Source organism: Mauremys mutica, chromosome 1 (assembly GCF_020497125.1).
Source record: "Mauremys mutica isolate MM-2020 ecotype Southern chromosome 1, ASM2049712v1, whole genome shotgun sequence".
NCBI lineage: Eukaryota > Metazoa > Chordata > Testudines > Geoemydidae > Mauremys > Mauremys mutica.
Window position 1 is genome coordinate 263,876,346 of NC_059072.1, and position 13,009 is coordinate 263,889,354.

At 41.8% G+C, this 13,009-nt stretch overlaps 1 protein-coding gene across 1 annotated transcript in view; it reads left to right on the forward strand.

Moving 5' to 3' along the window:
- Positions 1-13,009, forward strand: part of NALCN (sodium leak channel, non-selective) — a 390,104-nt gene that overhangs the window by 135,912 nt on the left and 241,183 nt on the right. The window contains exons 9-10 of the mRNA XM_045008683.1: positions 11,139-11,281; positions 11,401-11,505. Of these exons, the coding sequence (XP_044864618.1) occupies positions 11,139-11,281; positions 11,401-11,505 (248 nt within the window). The remainder of the gene's footprint in view (positions 1-11,138; positions 11,282-11,400; positions 11,506-13,009) is intronic.

A 13,009-nucleotide genomic window follows, 5' to 3' on the forward strand; every position in this document is an offset into this window, starting at 1 on the left:
GTGGTAAATATGGATATTTCTGTGCATCTTCTGACATCTGCACCTTTGTGCTAACTGCGGAACTCCAGTTATTTTTCCTCAGAGAGTGAATTTGTTTGCACCTGAGATAGTCTTCATCCTGACAAGATCTGAAATGCTTGCCCAGATGTAGAATAATTGAGGCAAACAAACTTCATATTTGTCCAACTGTCCTTTTTCATAAATGTTGTGTCTAAAGTAATTGTGGTGCTCCACAGGTGCAGATTTCTGCTTGGATCAGTAAACAACCAGAGAAGGAACATTTCCAATGTTACTGCTGAAATAAGTTCCCATTTATGCTGAGTTTCAGATCTACCCTGCAGATCTGACAGGAGGATTTTCCCCTAAGGACTTAACATCTGAAAGTGTCATGACAGCTGAAGCTGCTAGGTCTAGTGTGTAATGCTTAATTAAATCCAAAGATCACCAAGTAACTGTATGACAGATTTGTTCAATAGGTGTACATGCTTTTTCTGCCCCAAAAGAACACCATAGCCTTTATGAAACAGGCATTAACATAAGGAGGTTGGGTAATTCTTTGAACTTGTACGTTTTTCAAATATAAGATCTCACCCATTTTGCTGTAGTAAATATGAAACTTGCTTGCTTTTGTTAGATTTCTTTCAGGAAATAAAGTGTTTGAAATACCAAAGGAACTAATAATATATAGTGTAAAGATCTTTCTAAAGGCCTGTTGTGTCTGTGGCAGATGTGAAGCTAATATGGAATCATCTAAGAATACTGATATGTAACAATTTTGTAAATACTGTATGTGACCTCGTCAGTGTGGTAAAGTCACTGTATAGTTATACTGGGTTATTACACTTTTCTGTATTAACCTATTTGTCAAGCAGAAAATCAAACCAGCTCTAGATAAGCAACCTCCCAACCAACACTTTGTGGAGGAGGGGCAGTTACAGCTCTAGATAAGAAAGGAAAACTTGGGGGAGAATTAAGGGGCAATGGCCTACTTCCAGGCTCCATCCCAAAGGTACATAGCTGTTTGGCCAGGGCTGGAAGACTTAGAGATCAAAGGGACACTGGTTAAAAGGACTCCCTGGAGAGAGAGAGAGACAGAGAGAGAGAGAGAGAGGAGTTGAGTGTTCCTGGTGAGAGAGTCTGACATGGATGACAGAGACAGGGAAAAAGCCTCAGGGAAAAATAGGCAAGCATATAGACTGTTTATTGTTTTAAGATCTGTTTTCTCAGAAATTCTTTGGTCCTAAATAAAGTAATGCTTTGCTTTAAGAAGGTTGTCTGGTTACTGGGTACCACTTGTCATTTGTCCTACAGGTGCTGAACCTAAATCAGGCCCTCTGAGGTAATCACAGTAAGTACCAGGGGACTGGTCTAAGAGTGGGAGAATTGTGTGATTCCACCCCGAGAGAGGTGACGGTGCATGGCCTGAGACCTGAGGGCATGCGCTCAAAGAGATCAGGTGGAGTCAGAGCTGCGATTAGCCTGGTCACTGTGACAGTCTCTTGCTCTGGTTTTTGGACAGAGTAGAAGCCAATAAACTTGCGGAAAGTTGAAGGCAACAATGGAGGCCACTCATTGTTCTTGGGTAATATGATCATTGAGAGCAGTAGCTATTTGTTACTAATATTATCCTTGAATGCTAAAATTTAAGATTGTAATAAGTTTTTTTCTTTTTTTACTGAGTTTTACTAAGGGGCGGGTTGTAATGCAATACACATCAATAGAAAGATACTCTACTCTTTTATTTTATACATAGTGGCAGTTGTTACAAGCTCACTAAGTTATGCGCATACGTCTTTTTCTTTTCCAAGGTTTTTTTGCTACAGTCCATGTGATCTGTGTGGTGTTTGTAGAAATTAAATCCTTGTATTTTAAATTCCTTGCAATTCTGTGCAAAAGTACCAGATGGTGGCATGTAAGGTGTGAACAATTTATCAGTTCAGCAATTCCTTGTTTTTCCTGAAATGCCAGTAGGCTTTTCAAATTTGCCACCCAAAAGGCCAACACAATGGGAGCATGACAAGTTATTAGCACTAGAGCCATGTATATACAAAAAAGGAAGATTAATGAATATTTATGCAAATGAAACCTACTGATTCACTTTGCTGGTATTCCCAGTACCTTTTATTTGTTTATTTGTGAACATTAAAGGTGAGGGAGGTTTTATTCACAAGAATGTTCATTACAAGCAAAAGTGTCACAAAAGCTAATGTGAATAAATATCCATGAATATTCACACCAGAGTGCTCTTGTGGCCAGTGTGAAAAGCTTGTGCAGCTATTCACACAACACATTCATTTATAATCCAAAAGGGAGTCTTCTTTGTTTAAGTCATCAAATCAGGGAGCAGAAACAATTGCTACATGATTTATGAAACCAGTCATGTGAAGACATCATGAATAGCAAACGTTCACAGTGACCATTGTGACCAAGCAGTCTAGAGGCCAAAATTCATTCATTCATACCGCTCATTAAGCAACTGCAAATAGTGAACAAATTTATAAAAATCATGACATATTTGTCGGTGACTTGTGAACAATAAGTTTAAATGTATCAAATTATTTACTGCAAATCATCTAAGTAGCGATTTCCCTTCTACTTTTCATCATTAGCCGTGTAGCACAATGTGGAGAGATCGTCAATGCTTATGTCTGCAGCCCATCCCTGCCCCTTAGGATGCATACTCCCTTGACAGGGTCCTTTCCAAAGCAATCTTAATACTTTATTTACCCTTTCAGGTTTGCAAAATGAAAAACCCAGGACATGCAGACACTATATGTTTCAGGTCACTACATTTCCACAGGATTTGCAATGAGATGTAGTTTTCAGAATAGGATTCTATTGTCGCATGAAAGCCCCAAATGGAGAAAACAGCAGTGTTCTCCAGCACACTTCACTGAGTTAATTCCTTCTTCCAGTACCTCTCCTGCCAACTCTCCCCTAACAGCTATACAGTAGTTGGGGTTTGGAAAGGGTGACAGGGCAGTGACCCTTCTCCTCTTTCCCTCAGCCTCCCATTAGCTAGCTGATTGGTGAAGGGGTTTTGAAGAATAAAAATCTGATTTGCTTGTTTCAGAGGCAAGGAAACATTGACTCATCCATTCATTCAGGGGGTTTGATCTTCTTGCAGTTTCAAGTATCAGAGAGGTAGCCATGTTAGTCTGTATCTGTAAAAGCAGCAAAGAGTCTTGTGGCACCTTATAGACTAACAGCCATTTTGGAGCATGAGCTTTTGTGGGTGAATACCCACTTCGTCGGATGCATGTAGTGGAAATTTCCAGGGGCAGGTATATATAAGCAAGCAAGAAGCAGGCTAGAGATAACGAGTGTGCAGTTACTGGTGAGAATATGCTTCAGGTTGGCAGCGTGTCTGTGGGCGAGGACTGGCCTGCCACCCAAGGTGCTGGTGGCATAGGGTCTGAATAGAGAGTCCACATATCCAGACAGTCCTTCAGTGAGAGTGCCAATGTCCGAGATGATGGGGCGTCCAGGATTTCCGGGTTTGTGGATCTTGGGTAGTAGATAGAATAACCCTGGTCGGGGCTCTAAGGGTATGTTGATTTGTTCCGGTGTTAGTGTAGGGAATGTCCTGAGTAGATGGTGCAGTTTCTTAGTGTATTCCTCAGTGGGATCTGAGGGAAGTGGCCTGTAGAATTTGGTATTGGAGAGTTGTCTGGCGGCCTCCTTTTGATAGTCAGACCTGTTCATGATGACAACAGCACCTTCTTTATCAGCCTCTTTGATTATAATGTCAGGGTGGTTTCTGAGGCTACACTGATGACATCTTCATCATCCACTTCCTAGACACCACGGTGCATATAAGTAATGGTCACATTAACACCTATTCTGAAAACCTACCGACTGCTATGCCTACCTTCATGCCTCCAGCTTCCATCCCGGGTACACCACACGATCCATTGTCTACAGCCAAGCACTGAGGTACAACCGTATCTGCTCTAACCCCTCAGACAGAGACCAACACCTACAAAATCTCCATCAAGCATTCTCAAAACTACAATACCCGCATGAGGAAATAAGGAAACAGATCAACAGAGCCAGACGTGTACCCAGAAGCCTCCTACTGCAAGACAAACCCAAGAAAGAAACCAACAGGACTCCACTGGCCATCACATACAGTCCCCAGCTAAAACCCCTCCAACGCATCATCAGGGATCTACAACCCATCCTGGACAATGATCCCACACTTTCACAGACCTTGGGTGGCAGGCCAGTCCTCGCCCACAGACAACCTGCCAACCTGAAGCATATTCTCACCAGTAACTGCACACTGCACCATAGTAACTCTAACTCAGGAACCAATCCATGCAATAAACCTCGATGCCAACTCTGCCCACATATCTACACCAGCGACACCATCACAGGACCTAACCAGATCAGCCACACCATCACCGGTTCATTCACCGCACGTCCACCAATGTAATATATGCCATCATATGCCAGCAATGCCCCTCTGCTATGTACATTGGCCAAACTGGACAGTCTCTAAGGAAAAGGATAAATGGACACAAATCAGATATTAGGAATGGCAATATACAAAAACCTGTAGGAGAACACTTCAACCTCCCTGGCCACACAATAGCAGATCTTAAGGTGGCCATCCTGCAGCAAAAAAACTTCAGGACCAGACTTCAGAGAGAAACTGCTGAGCTCCAGTTCATCTGCAAATTTGACACCATCAGCTCAGGATTAAACAAAGACTGTGAATGGCTTGCCAACTACAGAACCAGTTTCTCCTCCCTTGGTTTTCACTCAACTGCTAGAACAGGGCCTCATCCTCCCTGATTGAACTAACCTCGTTATCTCTAGCCTGCTTTTTGCTTGCTTATATATACCTGCCCCTGGAAATTTCCACTACATGCATCCGATGAAGTGGGTATTCACCCACGAAAGCTCATGCTCCAAAACGGCTGTTAGTCTATAAGGTGCCACAAGACTCTTTGCTGCTTTTGCAGTTTCAACCACATCTAAAGATTTGCTCCCCAGAAACTCATCCAACTTTGCCCTTACATTCTTGGGCAGTGCATATTTACTTCTGGTTCCAACATAGCTCACTACAAAACATCGGAAGAATCCGTGACCTACTCAGAGTCTTTACATAGACTTTACTACCAAAAGATAATAAAAAAATTAAAAATAGACTTTTCAGTGAGAATATCCCTGCTTTGTGGAAGTAGTCATCATCATGGCTTTCTCAGTGTACAGGAATAAAAATGGTACATGGCTGATAACATTTCTAAGGCTGTGAGATTAAATTATTTCTGTATGAATGTAACCTTTCCCAAAGCCTGCATAAGGTGTATAGGGAGAGAATACAATAAGTAGTTCAGTAAAATGAGAATTAAAAAAAACAGTGTAGTGGTGTCTATCCTGGAAATTAAAATCATCCCCTATGGTAAAATTGTTTGAGATTAGAATTAGAGAACATGCACAATCCCTATTAGATCACTCTCTAGTGTTATAGGTGTGCACAAGGTGCATGATCGCCACCTGGTGGCTACTACTAAATTAAAGAAACAAGTGATATACAAACTGGAAAATGAGTATTTTACAGGCAGCAATACACAGTTTGTTGTGTTTTTAATGGCAGCCAATGTATTTTCATTTGTCTGATTTGTCCCTAAAACTAATATATCCTGGGGTTTTCCACCACATATGGGATGGAATTTTCTTCTAGTACAATAAAAGAGAATTTCTCACAACCCTGGTCATTAATTGAATGATCTCTATGTCCAGATCCAGAAAACGCCAGCCTTCAAAATCAGATACATGCATAAAAAAAAGACTAATTTTTCAAGAACTTGTTGACATCTGTTAGGCATTTGAATGCCAGAGGCCAGGGGTTCTCACACTTCATTGCACCGCAACCCCCGTTTGACAACAAAAATTAGTACACGACCCCAGAAGCGGGGACCTAAGCTTGAGCCTGCTCAAGTCCCACCACCCCAGGCTGGCGGAAGGGTCAAAGCTGAAGCTCAAGGGCTTCAGACCCAGGTGGGGTGCCTGTAACCTGAGCCTTGGCACCCAGGGCTGAAGCCCTCGGGCTTCGGCTTTGGCCCAGGCAGTGGGGCTCGGGCTTTGGCTTTGGCCCTGGCAAATATAACATCAGCCCTGGTGACCCCATTAAAACAGGGTCACAACCTACTCTGGGTCCCCGACGCACAGTTTGAAAACCGCTGCCATAGGCTGCTCACTTAAATTGTAACTTGCTCTTAATGGCAATCCCACAGATGATAGTATTATTTACCTGCAGCTGAGTGGCAAGCAAAGGTGTGAAATTCTTTCCATCTTTGAAAACCTCAACGAAAATAAAAAAGGATTTTGTTCTAATCATATCCTTACAACCAAATGTGCATAAATCAGTATAAAGGGGAGAGAAATAGTTGAAACTTGCTTTTGGAAAATAAGATTTATCCATATAAATTTACTGGCCATGAACACTAAAATTTAGTTCCAGTATATACTGTGTAGGGTTCCCTAATCTAGAAGGGGACAGATACTGAAGTGTCACAATGGATGCGTCACAATGAGCAAGCTACAGCAATTCACAAATGAGCAAGGCTGGGAGTATTGGACTTGTTACTCTCGAAGAGAAATATATCAAAGGGAAGGAACCTTAAGAAACTTCTTCTGTAAGGGGACTGCTTTTCACATTGATGGGCTGGCAAGTGAAAGGTCATCCAGCAGGTTATGATCAGAGGCTTTAAAGTGAATTTTCCTTCTCATCAGGCTCACAGCCAGCCCTGGAGGACAAGGAAAGCCTCTCTAGAAAAGGAGTAGCTGTACACCAAGATGGTTAGCATAAACCTGAATCTATATGCATCTGACTAAATGATCTTAATATCTTAACTTTTGTCTTTTGTTTTTAATATTCTATGATACCAGCTATAAATCAGGTAGTATAATTACAGAAAATAAAAATAAAAAACACCTCCTGGGTTATGTATTCTGTCTACCTGTCAGTGCAGGATCGATAGTCTTGTGGTTAGGGCATGAGGGTTCTGTTCCTAACTATGCTGCAGATATTTTTTGTAACCTTACACACTTCACCCCTCCTCCTCAGTTTCTCCATTTGTAAAATGGTAGGAGTAACTCCTTTCCTCTTTCACAGCATGAAGGGTATATCCATTCACACAGGGACCTTGATGTAGCAGGGTGTGATACCACAGACCCCACTAGAGACCAGAAGAGGCATAGAGATGTGGACCATTATGTATACATTACGAAATATAAATATCTATTGAAAAGATCCTACTGCCCTGCAGTATATAGGGAAATGGGGCCTTAGTCCTCGCTCCTCAACTCTGTGCCTATCTTAACATCTCACTTCTTAACAGTTCTATCTCACTTCTAACAGTGTTCAGCAGATAGATTTGGTCTTTTTGTCGTCCCCCCGCCCACTGTAACAGTGTTCTTCATGCTATGCTTATCTGCACATTGGGAAACAGTCATATGTCCTTTCTCCCCAGCTCTGCAGGAAAACCAATGGAATTTTTACCGTTTATTACAATCATTTATCTTATGGGAAGAAAACATATTAAAGCAAATACTTCTTCCATCCCTCCTGAGGCTAATGTTTCCTACTAGTGAATCTAAAAGACACATCTGTACTGAAGGAGACATATTCCCTTTTGTCATTTCATTGCTGTGTACGTGTCAGCTGCTCTTGGGCAGTCTATCTAGAGGTCACAGCTTCTAACTCAACTGCCTCAATTCATCTCAAATTAGCCCAGCCCATCAATTTAACATAAAATGAGTCAATCAGCACTTAAACTCAAGGGATTGCAGTCTTCCTTTGTCTCCCTGTCAGTTTCTTAGAGGCAGTCTGGTATGGGTCTGTTGGCATGGGTCTATTATCCCAAGCATTTCTGCCTCCCCTTCTCTCTGTGTTCTCCTTCCATTATAGCTGGGATTGTTTTCCTTATTGGTCCCTGCTTTGGGTGCATGCTCTATGATTGGCAGTTCTGGCAGCTGTGCTGGGTGTGCTTAGCCTGGTTGCCCCTAAGCAGGGAAGACTCTCTGCTCCTTTCTGCCAATGCTCAGTATGGGGTTTGAAAACCCCATTACAGTACCCATATAGCTAAATGTGTCTTATTACTGGTAATTCAGTTTTCCTCTTGAGTGCACCTTTGTGCTCTGTATAATACAAAGCATGAGAGTACGTAGTGTAAGTTGAGCAGGATTCTGTCGCTATATTACAAACACTTTTCTACATGTAATCCTTTCATTTATTGTGTATTTCTGCCCTCTGGGTGGATGAAGGAAACATTTGTCTTTGATAATGTGACTGCAGTTTGAGAAGGGTCCTGAAAAGCAGAAGTATTGGTTGTCTAAAAGCATCACCAAATTTCGTCTGATACGAGAATAAGATAAGGTGGGTGAGGTAATATCTTTTATTGGACCAACTTCTGTTGGTGAGAGAGACAAGCTATTTCCTGAAGAAGCACTCTGTGTAAGCTCGAAAGCTTGTCTCTCTCACCAACAGAAGTTGGTCCAGTAAAAGATACTACCTCCCCCACCTTGTTTCTCAAATATCCTGCGACCGACGTGGCTACAACACCACTGCATATGAGAATAAGATGTACTTTTAAAAAATCTTTGCAAACTTAACTTTTTTAAATGTATTTTTGTGTGCTGCAATGTTTATAATGCAGAGAGTTACAGAATCTTTTGGTGTACAGTTCTTCCAACTTGTTGTTAATACAGTCAATTCAAGACCAACTGTCTCTATGCCTCAAATTGTAGCTTCTCCCCACCAAAGTCTGAAGATGGCACATATAAAATTTATGATCTTGTACAAGGCATGTCTGACAGTCCAGTGGCTGATCAGGAATCCTCTTTCTATAGCCCGGACAGCTCCCATTTGTATGTCACTATTTCATTTGTAGGAAATCAGTATAATTATTTTTTTTCCTTTTTAAGAATTGAAAGCTATCTTTTTTCCCATTGTCAGTTTACACAATCTCCCCTCTTCTACTGAAGTCCATCTTGGAGCTCTTTCCTGAATTCCATGGTACATAAGATCATGGGGAAAGGACAGAAAGCAACAAAAAAGAGAGTTAAGTGCCTTTCTTGCATCTGTATTCACTTATCCTGCATTACAAAGTAGCACTCAGACATCCATTAGCAAGAACTATTCGGATACCAATAGCAAATCAGGAATTGCTTTTGTGCTACTCAGGCCCAACTGTGATTTCTTTGTAAAGACAGAGGACATGTTATGTGTTGTTGTTTCTTTCTTTTTCCCTTCCAAGGCCCCATGTCTGTGAACTTCTCCCTACTAGAAAAAAATAGGAAATGATTTACACCCGTATTAAACTGTGCTGTTTTTGTAATCAAAAAGAAATAGTGCCAGATCTTTTAGATGGTTATAAATCGGTAAGAGTTCTTGTTATTTCAGTTGAGATCTATGGCTATTTACACCAGCTAAGGAGCTGGCCCCCTTTTTTTGACAAACTTATCATTCATCTCTGGAGATGGTCATTCTGATGGGTTCTAGTAGGGGTGGAGTTTTTTCCCAAGCAACCCCAGAACTGTAGCTTTGTGACTGTTTCAATATTGAGTGGAACAGAGACTCATCTACCAATTACTGGCTTAGCAAAAAAACAAAAATTAATAGGTAAGAAAAGTTGTTTCCATCATGGTTTCCCTGTTACAATTTCGAACTATTGCAGTAGATCAAACCAGCAAAGAAACGTCACTGTTTTCATGTATTTTTTCAGATTTTTCTAATTCCTGTCTCAAATAGTCTTTTTGCTCTTCAGTAGAGAATGCACAATCTGAATTACTGCAGGTAAATAGCAAACTGGATTAAAAAGTCAGGCTTGAACAATTTTTAAGAACTTTGGATAGAAGGCTGGCATTCCTGGAAGAGTGCTAGTGAGCACGTGCCCAGAATTAATATTTATCATTCTGATCTTCTGATTTCACAATCTGTTTGCATTTGATTTTTAGACATTAGCAAAAATTCCCTCAGTTAAATGATTTTGTAAATGAATATTTTATATAAATGATCTCAAAATTCAATGAAAGCTTCTGCACTGACTTCCTGCCTTTTGCAGCACCTGGCTGTTTGTTGGGGAGGACCAAGCATAACTAGGTGCTGACCAAGTCTAATGATAATAGCATCAAGAATCTGACATAATTGCATAGTTAAGAACTCACTGGGCAATTTATTTCCTTATACTTAACATCTAGCTTTTAAACTGCTTTTCTTTCTTTCTTTCTTTCTTTCTTTCTTTCTTTCTTTCTTTCTTTCACCCATGAAATCTCCATTTCATAGAAATGGAGTCAGAAAGGCTGCCAGTAGCTACAGAAGAAAGTGAGTGCTCTCCTCTTCAGATTTCAACATTTGGTTGTTGGATGACAAGCACAGGAGTCAGTTTGCAAAAACTGGCTGCACACTTGAGGATGCACTTGACTCCTAAAGTTTGTAGTTCCTTAAAATTGAGAAAAAAAATAACTTTTAGCAATACATTTTTAAATCAAATAGGTTTCCTTATACATAAAAACTTACGACTTTCCAGTCCACCCCCTATTCTTCAAAGACTGAATAACTTTAATTTTAAAATGCTTTTGAAAAGCATTTCCTAAAAGCAATAAGACACTTAAATTAGTGTGGCTGTAATAGATATGTGCACTTTTGCAGTGTTCAAATGCAGTTGGGTAAATACTTGAGTATGATTACCTGTACCAGTTTAACCACATACCTCGTTGTATATTGTTGATTACCTGATTTATATTTGCTTTATTAATGCAAATAAATTCAAACACATTTCTCCTGCTGGTCAACAATCCTGATAGTTTAATTCAAATTTTCTCACAGATAATACTGAGATTATTCACAGTGGGCTGAGTTCTGCCTTTGGGGTCATTTGCACATTTCCCATTAAAGTGATCCACAGGGCTGTGTGTATGTATCCAAGAGGTGTATGTGGAAGACTGTAATGTAAAAACAATTTAGGTACAATCATAAAAAGAAACAACATGCAAGTGTGCATGAAGAGCTACTTCTTTTGGGAGACTTTTACCATTTACAAAAAGGAAAGGGATGAAACATGATTGCTTGCAGAGCTTGAAAATGTTTATTTTTTATTTAAAATATTTTCATTTTTCATCAACAGGCACAAGCATATTTACCGTTTATGAAGCTGCTTCTCAGGAAGGCTGGGTGTTCCTTATGTATAGAGCAATTGACAGTTTTCCCCGATGGCGTTCATACTTCTATTTCATCACCTTGATTTTCTTTCTCGCCTGGCTTGTTAAGGTACTGAACAATTTGTTCTTTTAAACCTGCCTGGAATATAAATCATGTTTGACTAAATTTCTGCTCTTTTCCACCTGCTGAGCTTCCTGGTAAGCCTTTGCTTTTAATTGTTCTTGCAGAATGTGTTCATCGCTGTCATCATTGAAACATTTGCTGAAATCAGAGTGCAATTCCAGCAGATGTGGGGGTCCAGAAGCAGTACCACCTCAACTGCTACTACCCAGGTAGAGTTCTGATGTTATAGCTCTGAATACTGAGATATTGTTTGCATCCCTCTGTTTTCAATTTATTGCAGAGTAGTAAACCAGAAATCCCTGCTAGTTATTGCCCAGCTCAGTACTTTCTATATTATAGAGTGTTTCATTCAAATGGGGTATCTTAAAAAATATAATATAAAAATATAGTAGGGCATAATCATGCCATTGTTACTGGGCATATCTTGCTATATACTGTACACACTGCCCATTTGTCCATCATAATTAGAGATAGAATGATTCCTTTTTATTTTTTGTTTCCATATAATATTAGGGTTTTGGAATTTGGGCTCTTCCCACCGCAGCACCAGAGCTGGAGGAGTTCTGTGCCCCACACTGATTATAGGTGCGGGGGAGGGGGGGCGTGTGTGCCCGTGCTTGCCCCCACCCTCTCCAGACTTTAAATGTTTGCTGCATCATCACAGTGGCTATTTTAAGTAAAGTAACTCCTCACTTTACGTCGTCCCGGTTAATGTTGTTTCCTTGTTACATTGCTGATCAATTAGGGAACATGCTCATTTAAAGTGCTGCAATGCTCCACTCTTACGTTGTTTGGCTGCCTGCTTTCTCCACAGCTGGAAGCCTCCCTATGCCCCTCCCCACCCCACAGTGCCCCCTGCCCACTGGCAGACCCCACGGATCAGCGCCTTCCCCCTTCTCCCCCCCACTGCCCGCGGCAATCAGCTGACTTGCAGCGTTTCGGGGGCAGGAGGGAGGGGGGAGGAGCGAGGACTCGGTGCACAGGCTCCCCCTTCCTCCCCTGCCTCCCGAACACTGAAAGCCAGCTGATTGCCCTGGGCAGGAGGCACTGGGGGAGGGAGGAGGAGCCTGCGTGCCAAGTCCTCGCCCCTCCTCCTGCCCCCTAAACACTGCAAGGCAGCTGATTGCCGCAGGCAGGAGGGAGGGAGGAGGAGTGAGGACTCCGCGTGCAGGCTCCCCGTCCCTCCCTTGCCTTCTGTCAGCGGCAATCAGCTGGCTTGTGGTGTTAAGAAGGGGGGGAGAGGGGAGGAGCAAGGATGCAGCGTGGGAAGTAAAGGGGGAGGAGCTACGGGGGAGAAGAGGCAGGTCAAGGGTGGGGGCTTGGGGGAAGGGGGTGAGTGGGCGGGCTGAGGGTTGAGCCCCCCTCTCCCTCCCTCCCCGCCCCTGGTGCTTGCAGAGTAGGGGAAGCTGCTGCTGCTGTGCAATGTGCTTCTCCTAGCCTACAGCAACTTCAGCCTCCTTGCCTGCCTCATCTCCAGTGCCAGTGGGCTGTGCCTGTGTTGGGTAAGGCAGGGGCACCTCCCAACTATAGTACAGTACCTGTATGTACAGTATGTTTGAAAACACACAGCACGTACACACTGCTCCCCCCCAGCGTAGTATTAAATTGCTTGTTTAAAATTGTTTAAAATGTATATAATGCCTTTTGTCTGTCAAAAAAAAATTTCCCTGGAACCTAACCCCCCCATTTACATTAATTCTTATGGGAAAATTG